Source organism: Panicum virgatum, chromosome 2K (assembly GCF_016808335.1).
Source record: "Panicum virgatum strain AP13 chromosome 2K, P.virgatum_v5, whole genome shotgun sequence".
Lineage (NCBI taxonomy): Eukaryota > Viridiplantae > Streptophyta > Magnoliopsida > Poales > Poaceae > Panicum > Panicum virgatum.
The window spans coordinates 46,054,000-46,067,000 of record NC_053137.1 but is presented as its reverse complement, the minus strand read 5'-3'; the positions used below and the strand labels follow the sequence as shown (position 1 = coordinate 46,067,000).

The window sequence follows — 13,001 nt, the reverse complement described above, 5'->3', positions numbered from 1 at the left end:
CATTCCAATGCTCCGTCTGTTTCAAAATACACTGGTATGAAGTCTCTAAAATTAGATGCTAAATTTGTTCTTCTGTTCACGATTCTAACATTTTTTCAGATAAAGTTTTAGAACCTAGGGATATAAAGTTTATGATAGGTTAGGACAAAGTTCTCAATATGGGAATGCAAAGTTTTTTAATTATGAAGTATTAAATCAAAAAGTACAAATTTTTAAATATTCATTCACAAAGTTCCATATTTTTTTGAAGAGTAAAAAGTTTATAACATACTAGTAGAAAGTTTTCTAATTTGGGCTGCAAAGTTCAGAGTTTGTTTTACTAAAATATTTTTTGACAAGTGTTTTTTTTTCAAAGATCTTGAGTTGAAAGTCCAAAGTTATTGAATTTAGTGTTAATTTTTTATTTCAATAGAAAGTTTTATGTAAAAGGTTCTATATCTATTTGTAAAAGATTTCAAATATTCATGTATAAAGTTTCATATCTAGTAGTATAGATTTTTAAATTTAACTGTATAAAGTTCTGAAATTTAGTGTACAAAGTTTTGGATTTACAAAGTTGCAGACTCCGGTGTAGAAAGTTTGAAAATATGTTAGTAGGACCACAGTACACTTCTCAAGTATATAGTTGGGATGGCTTAGAAATTAAAAGGTTTTCTATACATAGTTTCAAAGTTATTCTATTAGCAACACAATGGTTTGGATTTGAGAGTACAAAGTTTATAATGTGCACATGCTAGTAGAAAGTTCCCAAATTTGGTGTGTGCAGTTTGGAAATACAAAGGTTTAAAGTTCCATACACCCACTACAAAGTTCTAAATATACAATTTGAAAGTTTCTTTTTAAATTTCAGATAGCTAAGGTTTTGATATGTGTAAAGTATTTAATATTATAATATAAAAGTTTTATAATCCTAGATACAAAAGTTTTGATTTGTAACATGAAAGTTTTCAATTCCTAGTACAAAAGATTTTTAGTATGTGAACTGATAGCTAGATACTATAATGTTTTGAATACATAATTTTGAAACTCCTTTATTTTTCAGCTGTAAAGGCTTAGATATGTAACTTAAAAGATATCTTGCCCTGTTTGGCTGGTGGGAGAAGCCAATTTGGGGCTGGGTGGAGCTGCTTGGCTGGCTGCTCCAACCTAGCCACTTGTTTTGAGCCTGCGTCCTGCGAGAGATGTTTGAAGTTTTGGATATACAATTAAGAAACTTAAATTCTAAGTCTATTTTTTCAAAAGACTTGAAATTCTATTGTTTTCAAGTACTTATTTGGTGTCGTAATATTTTTTGCAGGTGTAGCTGTGGACTCTTTGCTTTTGATTTATCTCCATTAGTCTTGCTTTTGTACGAAGGTGCATATTTATATGTGTCTATGCGGTATCTGTTACTGCATCTGCCAAAATTTATAACAAGAGTTTTTTTTATTTGACCAATGCTTTTCTAAACTATTGATTTTTTGTTAGTGCCATTTGTATGAAAAGAGATTACAACGTAAGGTATAGTGTTTTTGTTATTTGATTTAGTACTTACAATTATACAAGAATAACATATACTTCGACATTCATATGTATGTAAAACATTTCCCCCACCCGTTTCATCTCCCTCGTACCCACTGTCCCGAAAGGGAAAGGGAAAACATAATAAAGATGTGCAACATGCGTAGTAAATAAAATACAACAGAAGGTAGACACTGGAAAGGAGAAACAGTGGATGGTGGTGAGAGGCATACGTGGGAAGATATCAATATTCGCTGCTAGCTATTAGTTGTGCACGTGCACCACTTGAATCCTCTGACGCGCATTCGTCGGTAACAGTAGCAACGAATGCGCGCCCACTAGTAGGGTTGAAAACGGTAATCTGAACTGTTCGAACAAATTTAATATTTTAAAATAGATATGTATAAAATTGGATGGTGATCATTTCTTATATTATCAAGCACATTATTACAAATAAGAATAAAATTCTGCATAAATTATTTTATGCATTATTTGCTCCCTACAACAAAAAAAAGTGAAAAACATACCGAATTTGTTTCCGAATCCATACCGAATTTTATATCTATCATTTGAGAAAATATAGGATGAATTTGAGGTTTACCTTTTTTGAATCTTTACAAGCTCAATGCTCAAAACAAGAATACAAATTTGTATACAAGATTCTATATCCTATTTATTCGCAATCAAAGAAAAACGACCAAAAAACTGATTACCGAATAATTACCGTTTCCGACCGTTTTCAACCCTACCCACTAGCGGCCTTCTTGGTCCCGACCTGACGAAAAAGCAAGGCATGGAAAGAGTCCCCGGCCCGCGTGTGGCTGCGACCGAGACCCGCGAGCTGGAGCTCGTCTGGTTCTCGTCTTAGGTTCGGATGACCGGTGTCACCTCACTACCTTAGCCGGCGGTTACACGGGAGCACGGCGGCCCGGTGAGATCCGGCCGGACGGTTGGTTTACCGCGTCCTCCGTCTCCCCGAGTTCAACTCAACGCCCGTGCAGCCGCGTGCTCCCGGAAACGCGTGGGGACTCGAGGAAGATCGCCAGCCCGCCGCCCTTTTTCCTTGGATGGAGTCGCCAGTCGCGCGTGTAAATTCCAGCATGACGTCCGCGCCACGACCGGCGGACCTATTAAGTTGCTTAATCGGGAAGCTCAGCGTTTTGTTTTGTTTGTTAAAAAAAATGGATTTCGAGACAAGATGAACGGCAGAAGGGGAAGGGCGTCTGTGCTGTGCTGGGCAAGGAAATTCACCTGCAAGTTTGGACTCCGTCGACCACGGGAAGGTGCAGTGCCTGGCTGGCAGCACGCTGCAGGAGCACCGGCGGCTAGATTTGGAGCTACCTCAGCTGCTGAGCTAGGGTGTCTCTCTCGTACCATCGATCGGGGATCAGTTCAGGTGGGTGATGGGTCGCGGCGTCTATTTATCGCGCGCGGGTGCGATGCGTGCTATCGCAGAAGGCGCTGCTGCTACTGTGCTTCTTCCTCGGCGAGCGCGGCGGCCGGACTTCGGGGTAGGGGCTTGGGCGGCGGCGGTTGCGAGCTACAGGAGGGGGAGGGGGTGGGCGGCGAGGGATGGTTGGTGGGGGGAGCGGCTGCCGGCGAGGTCGCCGGCGGCCGGGGTGGTGGAGAGCGGCGGCGGACCTTATGGTCCGGGGTAGCCGGGGCTTGGGGCGGCGCAGGCCACCGGCGGCCTTAGAAGAGTGGGGAGGGGGGTAGGGAAGCCCGGCGGCGACGGGGACGCCGCCGGCCGGGGTGGTGGGCGCCAGCGGTCAGGCCAGGTCCCGGGCTGGGGCGTGATGCCGGGGAGGGCGGGGATGCGATCTCGGTTAGCGGTGGCAGCGGTCGAAGGCGGCGGCGGAGGCCGCCGGAGCCGGGAGAGGCGGTCGGCGGCGGAGGCGCTCGGCCTCTCGATTGAATGAAATTCAATCGCAGAGGGTGATGAATAGATGCCCCCGTGATGCGTGCCTTTCGCCGGTCTCAGGGTCAGCGTTCAGCGGCAACGATCACGTCCGTCTCTGCAGAAGCCCGATGGCGCGGGTGACGCCGAAATATCACGGGTCGGGAGCCCCGCTCGCTCTCCGCGCTGGGACACGCCTGACTCGGCTCACAAGGGCGCCGGAATTCTTCTGAACATTTCTTCTTCTTTCTTTCTTTCATTTTTTTTGGGTGGGGGGAGAAAATCTTTTGAACAAACATTTCTCGTCATCGAGCAGCGAACACTGCACGGTAGGCAGATACAGAGAGAGGCTCTGTCTTCTCGTTTCTCTGACAGAGCATGTGCGATCGGTGCTGGTCGTCCGGTTGGGTCACGTTGCGCCGCTGTCAGGCTGTGCTCTTGGCCGGATCTCTTTGACCTTCCGATGTACGTATTATTGCAACAGCGACAGCCTTGCTCTTGCACAAGGATGCGTCAGTGCAAATTCCAGTTCTTGTCTAGTACGCTTCAATTGCCTGCTACTGTTAGAGTGGTCAGCACTTTTAGATAAAAGGATAAACCGCCTCCGTATCCACAGGCTGGATATATATAGCCGAGAGTTACAGAAATTCTTAGTATTTAAACCTTAAATAAGGATTTCAAAAATATAAACAAAACAACTCTAAAAGAAAGAATGAAAACCTTCAATATTCACGTCAACATCGTTAGCATAGCTGCATATGAATCTATACTAGTACTCCATCCATTCTAAGCTACTGGTCATTTTGATTTTCTAAGTTTATAATTTTATCATACGGTACGTCTAAATACATAAATTTTACTATGTGTACCTATAATTTAGAAAGCGAGGAGTATTTATCAACTACTCCGGAATTGATGGAGTACTATACTCCTGAGCCTCAGTTATCCGTGTGATTATACGTACTTCTCTGGAAGTAATGTCAGTAACATTGACCTAAGGCTATCTCCAATCATTCCCCCTCTCCAACTCCCCCTAAACGTACTATTTACTATATTTTACTATCTCCCTCCAAAAAATTCCTCCCCCTATAACTCATTCTCTCCAACCATTCCCCCATATCTATTCCCTCTATATACTATCACTCATCAACTAACTATTTATTTATCGTTTTTAAATTTAAAAAAATCATACAATATTTGTACTGTCATAATACACATTATCATCATATTACGAGGCCCAAACAGGATTAATATCGTGAAAAAACGGTGTGATTAAAATATAGGGGGAGTTGAAACTCACCCTATATACGAGGAGAGTTTCAACTCCCCCCATATATACGTATATAGGGGGAGCTTGGGGGGAATTCCCTCCAACGGTTCCCCCTAAAGCTCCCGCTACGTGGTCAGGAACCGTTGGAACAAGCCTAATCTCAACGTGATGAATCCAAAGGAATCATTGAGAGATCCATAAAAATGATTTAGAAACACCCCACGTCGTACGAAGATTCCCGTCGCGTGAACTATCCAGGATGTTGCCCGTTCTGAATCAGGGCATCGTTTCGAGCGACTGCTCGTGTGCTACACGCAGCATGCCTGCCTGGCTGCCTCATCGGGCGCTAACTCTGACACTAGCTACTTGCTTCTTCTTCTTCTTCTTAAAAAAACTTCTTGGTGGTGGTACGTCTCGATCAACCCATTCTTCTTCGGCCGTGTTTGGTTAGATTTCGCGGAAATACTGTAGCACTTTTGACCGCTAATTTAGAGTATCAAATGAAGCCTTTGACCGCGTGATTAAAGGATGGTTAATTTAGACGAATCTAACGAGGCCTTTGACCGCGTGATTAAAGGATGGTTACTTTAGTATCACTATAGCAAATCATCAATTAATTACCGTCACTAGTTTCATCGCGAAAAGTTACACCCATCCCTGAAAAGATTTTGCAAATAGACTACATTTAGTACTCCATGCATGCGAGATTCTCTTCTCGAGAAACGTGCCCAAAAAAACCAAACACGGCTTCAATTCGAATGCCAGAAGCCCAGATTAAGGCTCTGTTTAGTTCCCACTCCATAAACCCATCTGTGCAAAAAGTTTTGTAAATAAACTTCATTTAGTACTTTAAATTAGCAAGATTCCAACCCAAAAAATGTTTACGCTGAAACTAAACACGGGCTAAATCCTCTTGCCAAACGGTTCCGCGATTTCTTTAACACAGACTCGAATGGGGATCGCAACGACTTTCTATTTGAGCCAAGCGGCACCGGCTCGCCCGCGCGCGCGCTCCCGTCTCGTCACCCCCGACCAGCGACCACGATGAAGCCGCCCACGCCCACCTCCTACCTCCTCCTCGCCCCGCTCGCGATCATCCTCCTCGTCTTCGTGGTCCGCCCTCCGTCCCGCGCCGGCTCCGACGGCCTCGGCGCCCTCTGCGCGCGCCGCGCCGGCTTCGCCGCCGCCGGAGCCCGACTTCAGCCTGCTGATCAGCGTCCTCACCATGCCGAACCGGCGTGAGCGCCGGGACATCGTGCGGATGGCCTACGCGCTGCAGCCGCCGGCGGCGCGCGCGCGCGTGGACGTCCGCTTCGTGTTCTGCAGCGTGACCGACCCCGTGGACGCGGCGCTGGTGGCGGTGGAGGCCCGGCGGCACGGCGACGTCGTGGTGCTGGACTGCGCCGAGAACATGAACGACGGCAAGACGTACGCGTACCTCTCCTCGGCGCCGCGGCTCTTCGCGGCGGCGCCCTACGACTACGTGATGAAGACCGACGACGACACGTACCTGCGGGTGGCGGCGCTCGCCGACGAGCTCCGGGGCAAGCCCCGCGAGGACGTGTACCTGGGCTACGGCTACGCCATGGGCGGGCAGCCGATGCCGTTCATGCACGGCATGGGGTACGTGGTGTCGTGGGACGTCGCGAGCTGGGTGGCCGGCGCCGACGAGATCCTGGCGCGCAACGACACGCTGGGCCCCGAGGACCTCATGGTCGGCAAGTGGCTCAACCTCGCCGGCAGGGGGAGGAACCGCTACGACCTCAAGCCCCGGATGTACGACCTCAACTGGGACATGGACAACTTCCGGCCGGACACCGTCGCCGTGCACATGCTCAAGGACAACCGCCGGTGGGCGGCGGCGTCCAGGTACTTCAACGTCACCGCCGGGATCGAGCGGCCCTCCGACCTGCACCACCTCCCGTGATCCATCGACCTGCAGCAACAACCTCGATTCTTTCCTTTTCGTGTTAATTAATAATAATTCATTCGCACACCCAATTGTTAATTGTTTGGTGAGTGTTCGTGCACACAAGTTGTGCGGGGCACGGATGGACCATGGGGGGAGTAGTGGGGGAGCATGACTGCATGAGCATCTGCGTCGAGACGTGTCGTGTCATGTGGGCCGACGACGGCGAGTTCGTTGACGCGCTCAGGACAGGAGAACGCCGTGCACGTCGGAACCGTCTCGTGCGTCGCTCTCAATTCGGAAGCTTCTTTATTTCTGCGCCGTGCTCCATCGATTGGCCCCGTGACGTGACATCCTTCGTTGCCGCTGATTCTTCGACACGCCATGGAGCTTCGAAGAGAGCGTCGCAAGTCTTGTCTCTGTTGTCCTGAGAACGACAAGTGGTGTTAGGTATGCTCCGTGGAATGTACGATCCTTTTGTATTCTACAATATAATGCATACTGCTTGACGCAGGCCTTGTAACGTTTTATCACTGCAGTATAATTGTGGTATACAAAACTCCTACAAGTATACTAGTATACAGCATCACTATCAGTCCCTTGGGGAGAATACGCATGACAGTGTAACGACCCGACCCGGGTAACGGCTAAGATCTACTCTGCACGTTGAGTAAATCACACCTACTAAATAACTCTCTTGCGCTTTCGTCCTCGCTTCGCGCAAAAGGTTGCAACCGGAGTTATTCAACTACCCTGGGCCAGTAGCTGCTACACAGCAACTCCGAATTTGGCCCGGCCCACTCTCCCGTGGGCTGTTACAATCATCCCCCCTTAGGTCCCCCCTTAGGACTCGACGTCCCCGTCGAGTACCAGACCAACCTAAATACCACCAAGATCTACTCTCTTGGCCACGTCCCATACGTCTAGTGCTAACGGTCCCATATACCACGTCCGTGCATCCAGTGCCAACGGTCCCTGTGCCACGTCCGTGCGTCCAGTGCCGGCGCACACGCGCCCGCCCACATGCCGGTGGCATCTGCGACCACGCGCCCGTGCTCATGCCCGCGCACTTATGCCCGTATGTGGCGTGAAACCGCGAGAGTCGGCTCTGATACCACTGTAACGACCCGACTCACACTTGCTAAATAACTCTCTTGCGCTTTCGTCCTCGCTTCGCGCAAAAGTTGCAACCGGAGTTATTCAACTACCCTGGGCCTGGTATTTAAGCTGGTCTGGACTCAACTCAACTTCCAGTACGGGACTAAATTCGCGCCGCTACAGTAGCTGCTATACAGTAACTCCGAATTTGGCCGTCCCACTCTCCCGTGGGCTGTTACAGACAGCAGAGTGGCTTGCGTGTGCCCGCCTTCCACACGCATCCGTTGGGGCTGCAAGTGGATGCTGTTCAGCCCTGTTAACTGTTCTCTTCTCAACTTCTCAGAGAACGCTCGCTAGTTCAAAACAAAACGTGGTGGCCCCACGAGCCAATCAGCCTGAACCGCCAATGGCCGGGCGTGCCGTACTATATTGCTAGGTTGGTGAGACCTCAGCTTCGATCATACTGTATGAATGTATGATGAAGCAGGCATGCCATGGACGCCACCAAACCAAGGTGCGAGCTCCATGCCGCCCTCCATCAGGTCGCCAGTAACCGACAGAGAATCCTGCCGCCGGCGGCCTCCCTCCCTCTGCCTGCCAGCTGCTGCCATCACGCAAACAGGCAAGCTGCAACCTTCTAGATAGCGCCCTTCTCATCCTTGCTCGGAGCGTGTATGATTGCTCTCGACCTGTGGCCGTTTTTCTATTGAGTCCCGAGCTGTCAGTCCAAGGCCACGAGACGCAGATCGAATCGATATGTGATTTTTAATAGAGTTCGAAGCCGCCCCAGACTGCCACCTCATGTTCCCCGGGCGTTGAAACATCTCCTATCACGCATTCAAAAAGAAAACACAGAAAAATACGGCATCCAATTAATAACAAAAAAATTCAGGAACACGACGCTGTCGCCGTCGCGTGGCGGATGTGCCAAATTCCCGTGTCCCCCGTCATGCACGAACGTTTCAACCAACACCTCGCCACGACTAGTCGCCAAGTCGGCGGAGCACGGCGGTGCCGCTTTATAAGCCGGCGCCCCGCGGTCGGGGACGGGGACACGTACTCTCGTCCCTCCTCCATTTCTCACGGAGCAAACGCGCGCGCGAGCGCCGGCGCCAGCCATGAAGAGCACCTCGTCGCACGCGCTCCACGGCGCGTCGCTCTGCACGCCGTACCTCCTCATCGTGCCGCTCGGCCTGCTCGCCGTGCTGCTCGTGCTCCCGAGCCTCGGCTCCTCCAACGCCCGCTCCGACGGCCTCGGCGTGCTCTGCGGCGGCGCGGGCACCGACGACGGGTACTCCGTCTCGTCGGGGGCCGCCGAGAGCAAGGTGGGCGCCGTGGCGGCGCCGCCGCCGCGGCCGGCGGAGGCGGATTTCAGCCTGCTCGTCGGCGTCCTGACCATGCCGGGCCGGCGGGAGCGGCGGGACATCGTGCGGATGGCCTACGCGCTGCAGCCGGCGCCGCCGCCCGGCGTGGCGCGCGTGGACGTCCGCTTCGTGTTCTGCAACGTGACCGACCCGGTGGAGGCGGCGCTGGTGGCGGTGGAGGCCCGGCGGCACGGCGACATCCTGGTGCTGGACTGCGCCGAGAACATGAACGACGGCAAGACGCACGCGTACCTCTCCGCCGTGCCGCGCCTCTTCGCGTCGGCGCCCTACGACTACGTGATGAAGACCGACGACGACACGTACCTGCGCGTGGCGGCGCTCGCCGAGGAGCTCCGTGGCAAGCCCCGCGACGACGTGTACCTCGGCCACGGCTTCGCCGTCGGCGACGACCCCATGCCGTTCATGCACGGGATGGGGTACGTGGTGTCGTGGGACGTGGCGCGGTGGGTGTCCGGCAACCAGGAGATCCTGCGCCACAACGACACGCACGGGCCCGAGGACCTGCTCGTCGGCAAGTGGCTCAACATCGGCGGCAAGGGGAGGAACCGGTACAGCCTCAAGCCCCGGATGTACGACCTCAACTGGTTCATGGACAACTTCCGGCCGGACACCATCGCCGTGCACATGCTCAAGGACAACCGCCGCTGGGCGGCGGCGTTCATGTACTTCAACGTCACCGCCGGGATCGAGCGGCCCTCCGACCTGCACCATCTGCCGTGACCGAGCAGCTAAGCAAGCTGTTTAATTTTGTTCCATTTTTGGTGTATTTTCTGAGGTGACGTTGGTTGATTGTACCAAAGGTGGCGCACGGAGTTCACATTCAATTCATTTCGTGAGTATTTGTTGTTATTATATTGGTAAGTCTGATTGGGCATCGTCAACGCGCGCGGCCAAGCTGAGCAATTAGCTCCAGGCTCTCCGAAGTGAAAATGCCGTGTTGACACTGACATGAAACTCTTTGCTCTCCATATGCTTTCGTCGGTGATTGATTTATCTTTTTTTTTCCCCAAAGGGGTCACTACTTCCTCGATTCCAAATTATCTGTCTTTTTAAGTTTTCTAGGCGCGTAAATATAAAAAAGCCAAAAAATAATTAATAATTTGACACGTAGGGAGTAGAAAGCAAATGCGTACTCCCAAAGAGTGTCATTTAGGCATGGATCTGTTCGCAAAAAATAAATTGTTTGCCCTCTACTACTAAATAGTATCAAGAGTAAATTGCACTCCAGATCTCTAAACTTGTTCCGCAGTTTCATCTAAGTCTCTAAACTCTCAAATCGTCTATCTAGATCTCTAAACTGTATTAAGTGGTCCACCCAAGATCCCAAACAAGCCACGCGAGCAGCCAAAGCTGACGTGGCACGCCACCTGGTGCCACGCTAGCAACTATTTACACAAATCACCCTCTGTAATCTTATCTTCTAACATTTACTCCCTTTTCTCTCCCTCCCAATCTCTCTCCCCTGCGCCTGCTCTGATTTGGAGATGAGGACTGAAGGAGCTGCTGGTATCTTGCATCTCTCTGTCTCTGTCTCTCCCTCTCCAATCTCTCTGACGCGCCTGCTCTGCTCTGATTTGGAGATGAGGCTTGAGGGAGCTGCTGGTAGCTTGCATCTCGATTAGAGTGGAGAGGAAGGCTTGACCTGTTGTTCGCTCGGTGGATTGGACCTGCAGGAGCTAGGGAGGCAAGAGCAGCTGCTGCTCTCCGTGGCCTTGACGTTCTTCCACTGCTGCGGATGCTGCGAGGCCCACTTCCTGCCCTTCCCCGTGGCAGGCAACTGCCGGCGCCCACGCCACCGCGCGGCTGAGGAAACCGTGGTCGAAGCGGTTGTGCGACGGGGTGGTGGAAGTGGCCGACATTTTATCGACATTTTAACAACTTCAAATATAAAAACTTAAAATTCTAAGAATCTAGATCTTTTATATTAAAATTTTAGTATACAAGTGTCTTCATTTGACAACAAATAGAAAAATATATTAATTTTCTAGTGCGATAAGCAGAAGTACGTGATTATTATGGTGCTGTACTTTTGTATAATTTTTTTGGGCAACTTAACTTCATCAAATGAAAAAACTCAAAACTAGAAAGTTGTAGATCTCGTCGAGGGCTACAATTTTCATATAAAAATCATCTTCATCCGATGTCGTATCGAAGAGTTATGATTTTTCAAAGATTCAACCGAAATAAATTAGAAAATAAAAAACAAAACCGCGGTAATTGTAGCAAATCCGTGTTTACTGTAGCAAATCGCGGGCGCACAGTGCCATGCAAGCCATGCAAAACCGGACTGGACCTGGGGTGAACGGGTTCGCAAGTTCGAGGGGCTAGATGTCCGGTTTCTAAGTTTATGGACCTATTTGACACAGCACTGCAAGTTCATGTACCCACGGTGTATTTTACTCATGGTTAAATACCGTGTGTGAGGAGGAGAGAGCATCAGGAAACAAGTTGTATGAACTCTTACTCCTTCTCCAAGTTAATCTGTCCTCCCGTCGCCAATTCCTTTGTTCCCCTCTGCTTTTTCCCTGATTCTACTCTGATTCTTCCTTCTCCCAATTATCTGCTATCTCTGATGCTAACATCTGGTATCAGCTTCCTCCGATCCTCGGATTTCCTCTTCCTTATTCTCTCCTGAATCCCCTGAATCGCAGCCCCTGCTTGTCCACCTCTCAGATCCGGTTGGAGCGGATTCGCTCGATCTGGATCACCAGTCCACCCACGACCACTTCACCCGGCTCCAGCGCCGCCACGGCGCCATGAATCCCGACACCAAGCTGATCCTTGACGAGTTGGCGAAGCGCTTCTCCGAGCACGAGGAGCGTTTGGGCCAGCGCTTCACCGACCTCGACACCAAGTGGGAGCAGCAGCTCCTGAAGGTGGAGTCGGCGCAGGAGGCGCGCATCCTCGCGATCGAGAAGACAGCAGCATCGCTTGATGCGTGGTGGCCCGACATCGAGGGCACAGTCAACGACATCCGCCTCGAAGTCGGCAAGCTGACCAAGCATTGGGAGCGCACGCTCCGCGATGGCAAGAAGTGCTGAGCCCCCGCTCATCGCCCTACCACTTCCGGCCGCTGCGAGCAGCGCCGCCGAATTGCCCAACGGGCACCGCGTCGATCAGTTCCTCCGGGAGGGTGACCATGGGGTCGTTACGACCGTGGTGCATCCCCCGGGCAAGGGTACGTTCTCCGAGCCTCATGCTCCCTTCCATTCGCATCAGCCCAGTCGCTTTGATTTGAGGGGTACTGCTATGGGGTCTCGAGGTTATTCTATTGGAAAACTGCCTAAGATGAATTTCCCTGCCTTCGACGGCCAGCAACCTAAGTTGTGGATCCGTCGAGCTAAAGATTATTTTGATATGTTCGACATAGAGTCTAGCATGTGGGCGTGTGTGGGCGTGATGGGCTTTACTGATGCTGCAGAGCGTTGGCTACCATCTGTTGAAAAACAAACTAGAACCTGTTCTTGGTCAAAATTTTCTGAACTCATACTTGACCGTTTCGGTCGTGATCAGCATGAGTTGTTGATCCGGCAGTTGCTTCATATTAAGCAGACAGGTCCAGTGCTAGATTACATTGAGAAATTTTCTGCCATAGTAGATCAGTTAGCAGCCTATGAGAGTCATCCTGATCCTCTTTATTATACCATGAAATTTGTCGATGGGTTACGGGAGGAATTTTGTTCTGCTATTTTGCTTCAGTGCCCAAATTCCCTCGATACTGCTTTTGTTCTTGCGCAATTGCAGGAGGAAGTGTATGATCCTGGCAAGCGGAAGGAGTTCAAGAAGGCTGACCTTGGATATTCTTCAAAACCAAGCTATAAGCAAGCATTCCCGCTGCCAGCACCTCCATCCAAAGGGGACAAGTTTCCATTGGGAGCTGAAGGGAAGAAAGGTTCTGATTCCCCTCATAGCAGCTCTGTTGAGGAGAAATGGCAGGTATTA

The 13,001-nt window shown here is 50.5% G+C and overlaps 1 protein-coding gene and 1 pseudogene across 1 annotated transcript; both read left to right on the top strand.

Moving 5' to 3' along the window:
• Positions 1-5,626: 5,626 nt before the first annotated feature.
• On the top strand, positions 5,627-7,089 carry LOC120679518 (annotated as a pseudogene).
• Positions 5,823-10,006, top strand: LOC120679508 (beta-1,3-galactosyltransferase 6-like). Its single transcript, XM_039961122.1, has one exon. It carries the CDS (start codon positions 8,793-8,795, stop codon positions 9,777-9,779), a length of 987 nt encoding a protein of 328 aa, XP_039817056.1. The 5' UTR covers positions 5,823-8,792; the 3' UTR covers positions 9,780-10,006.
• Positions 10,007-13,001: the final 2,995 nt, after the last annotated feature.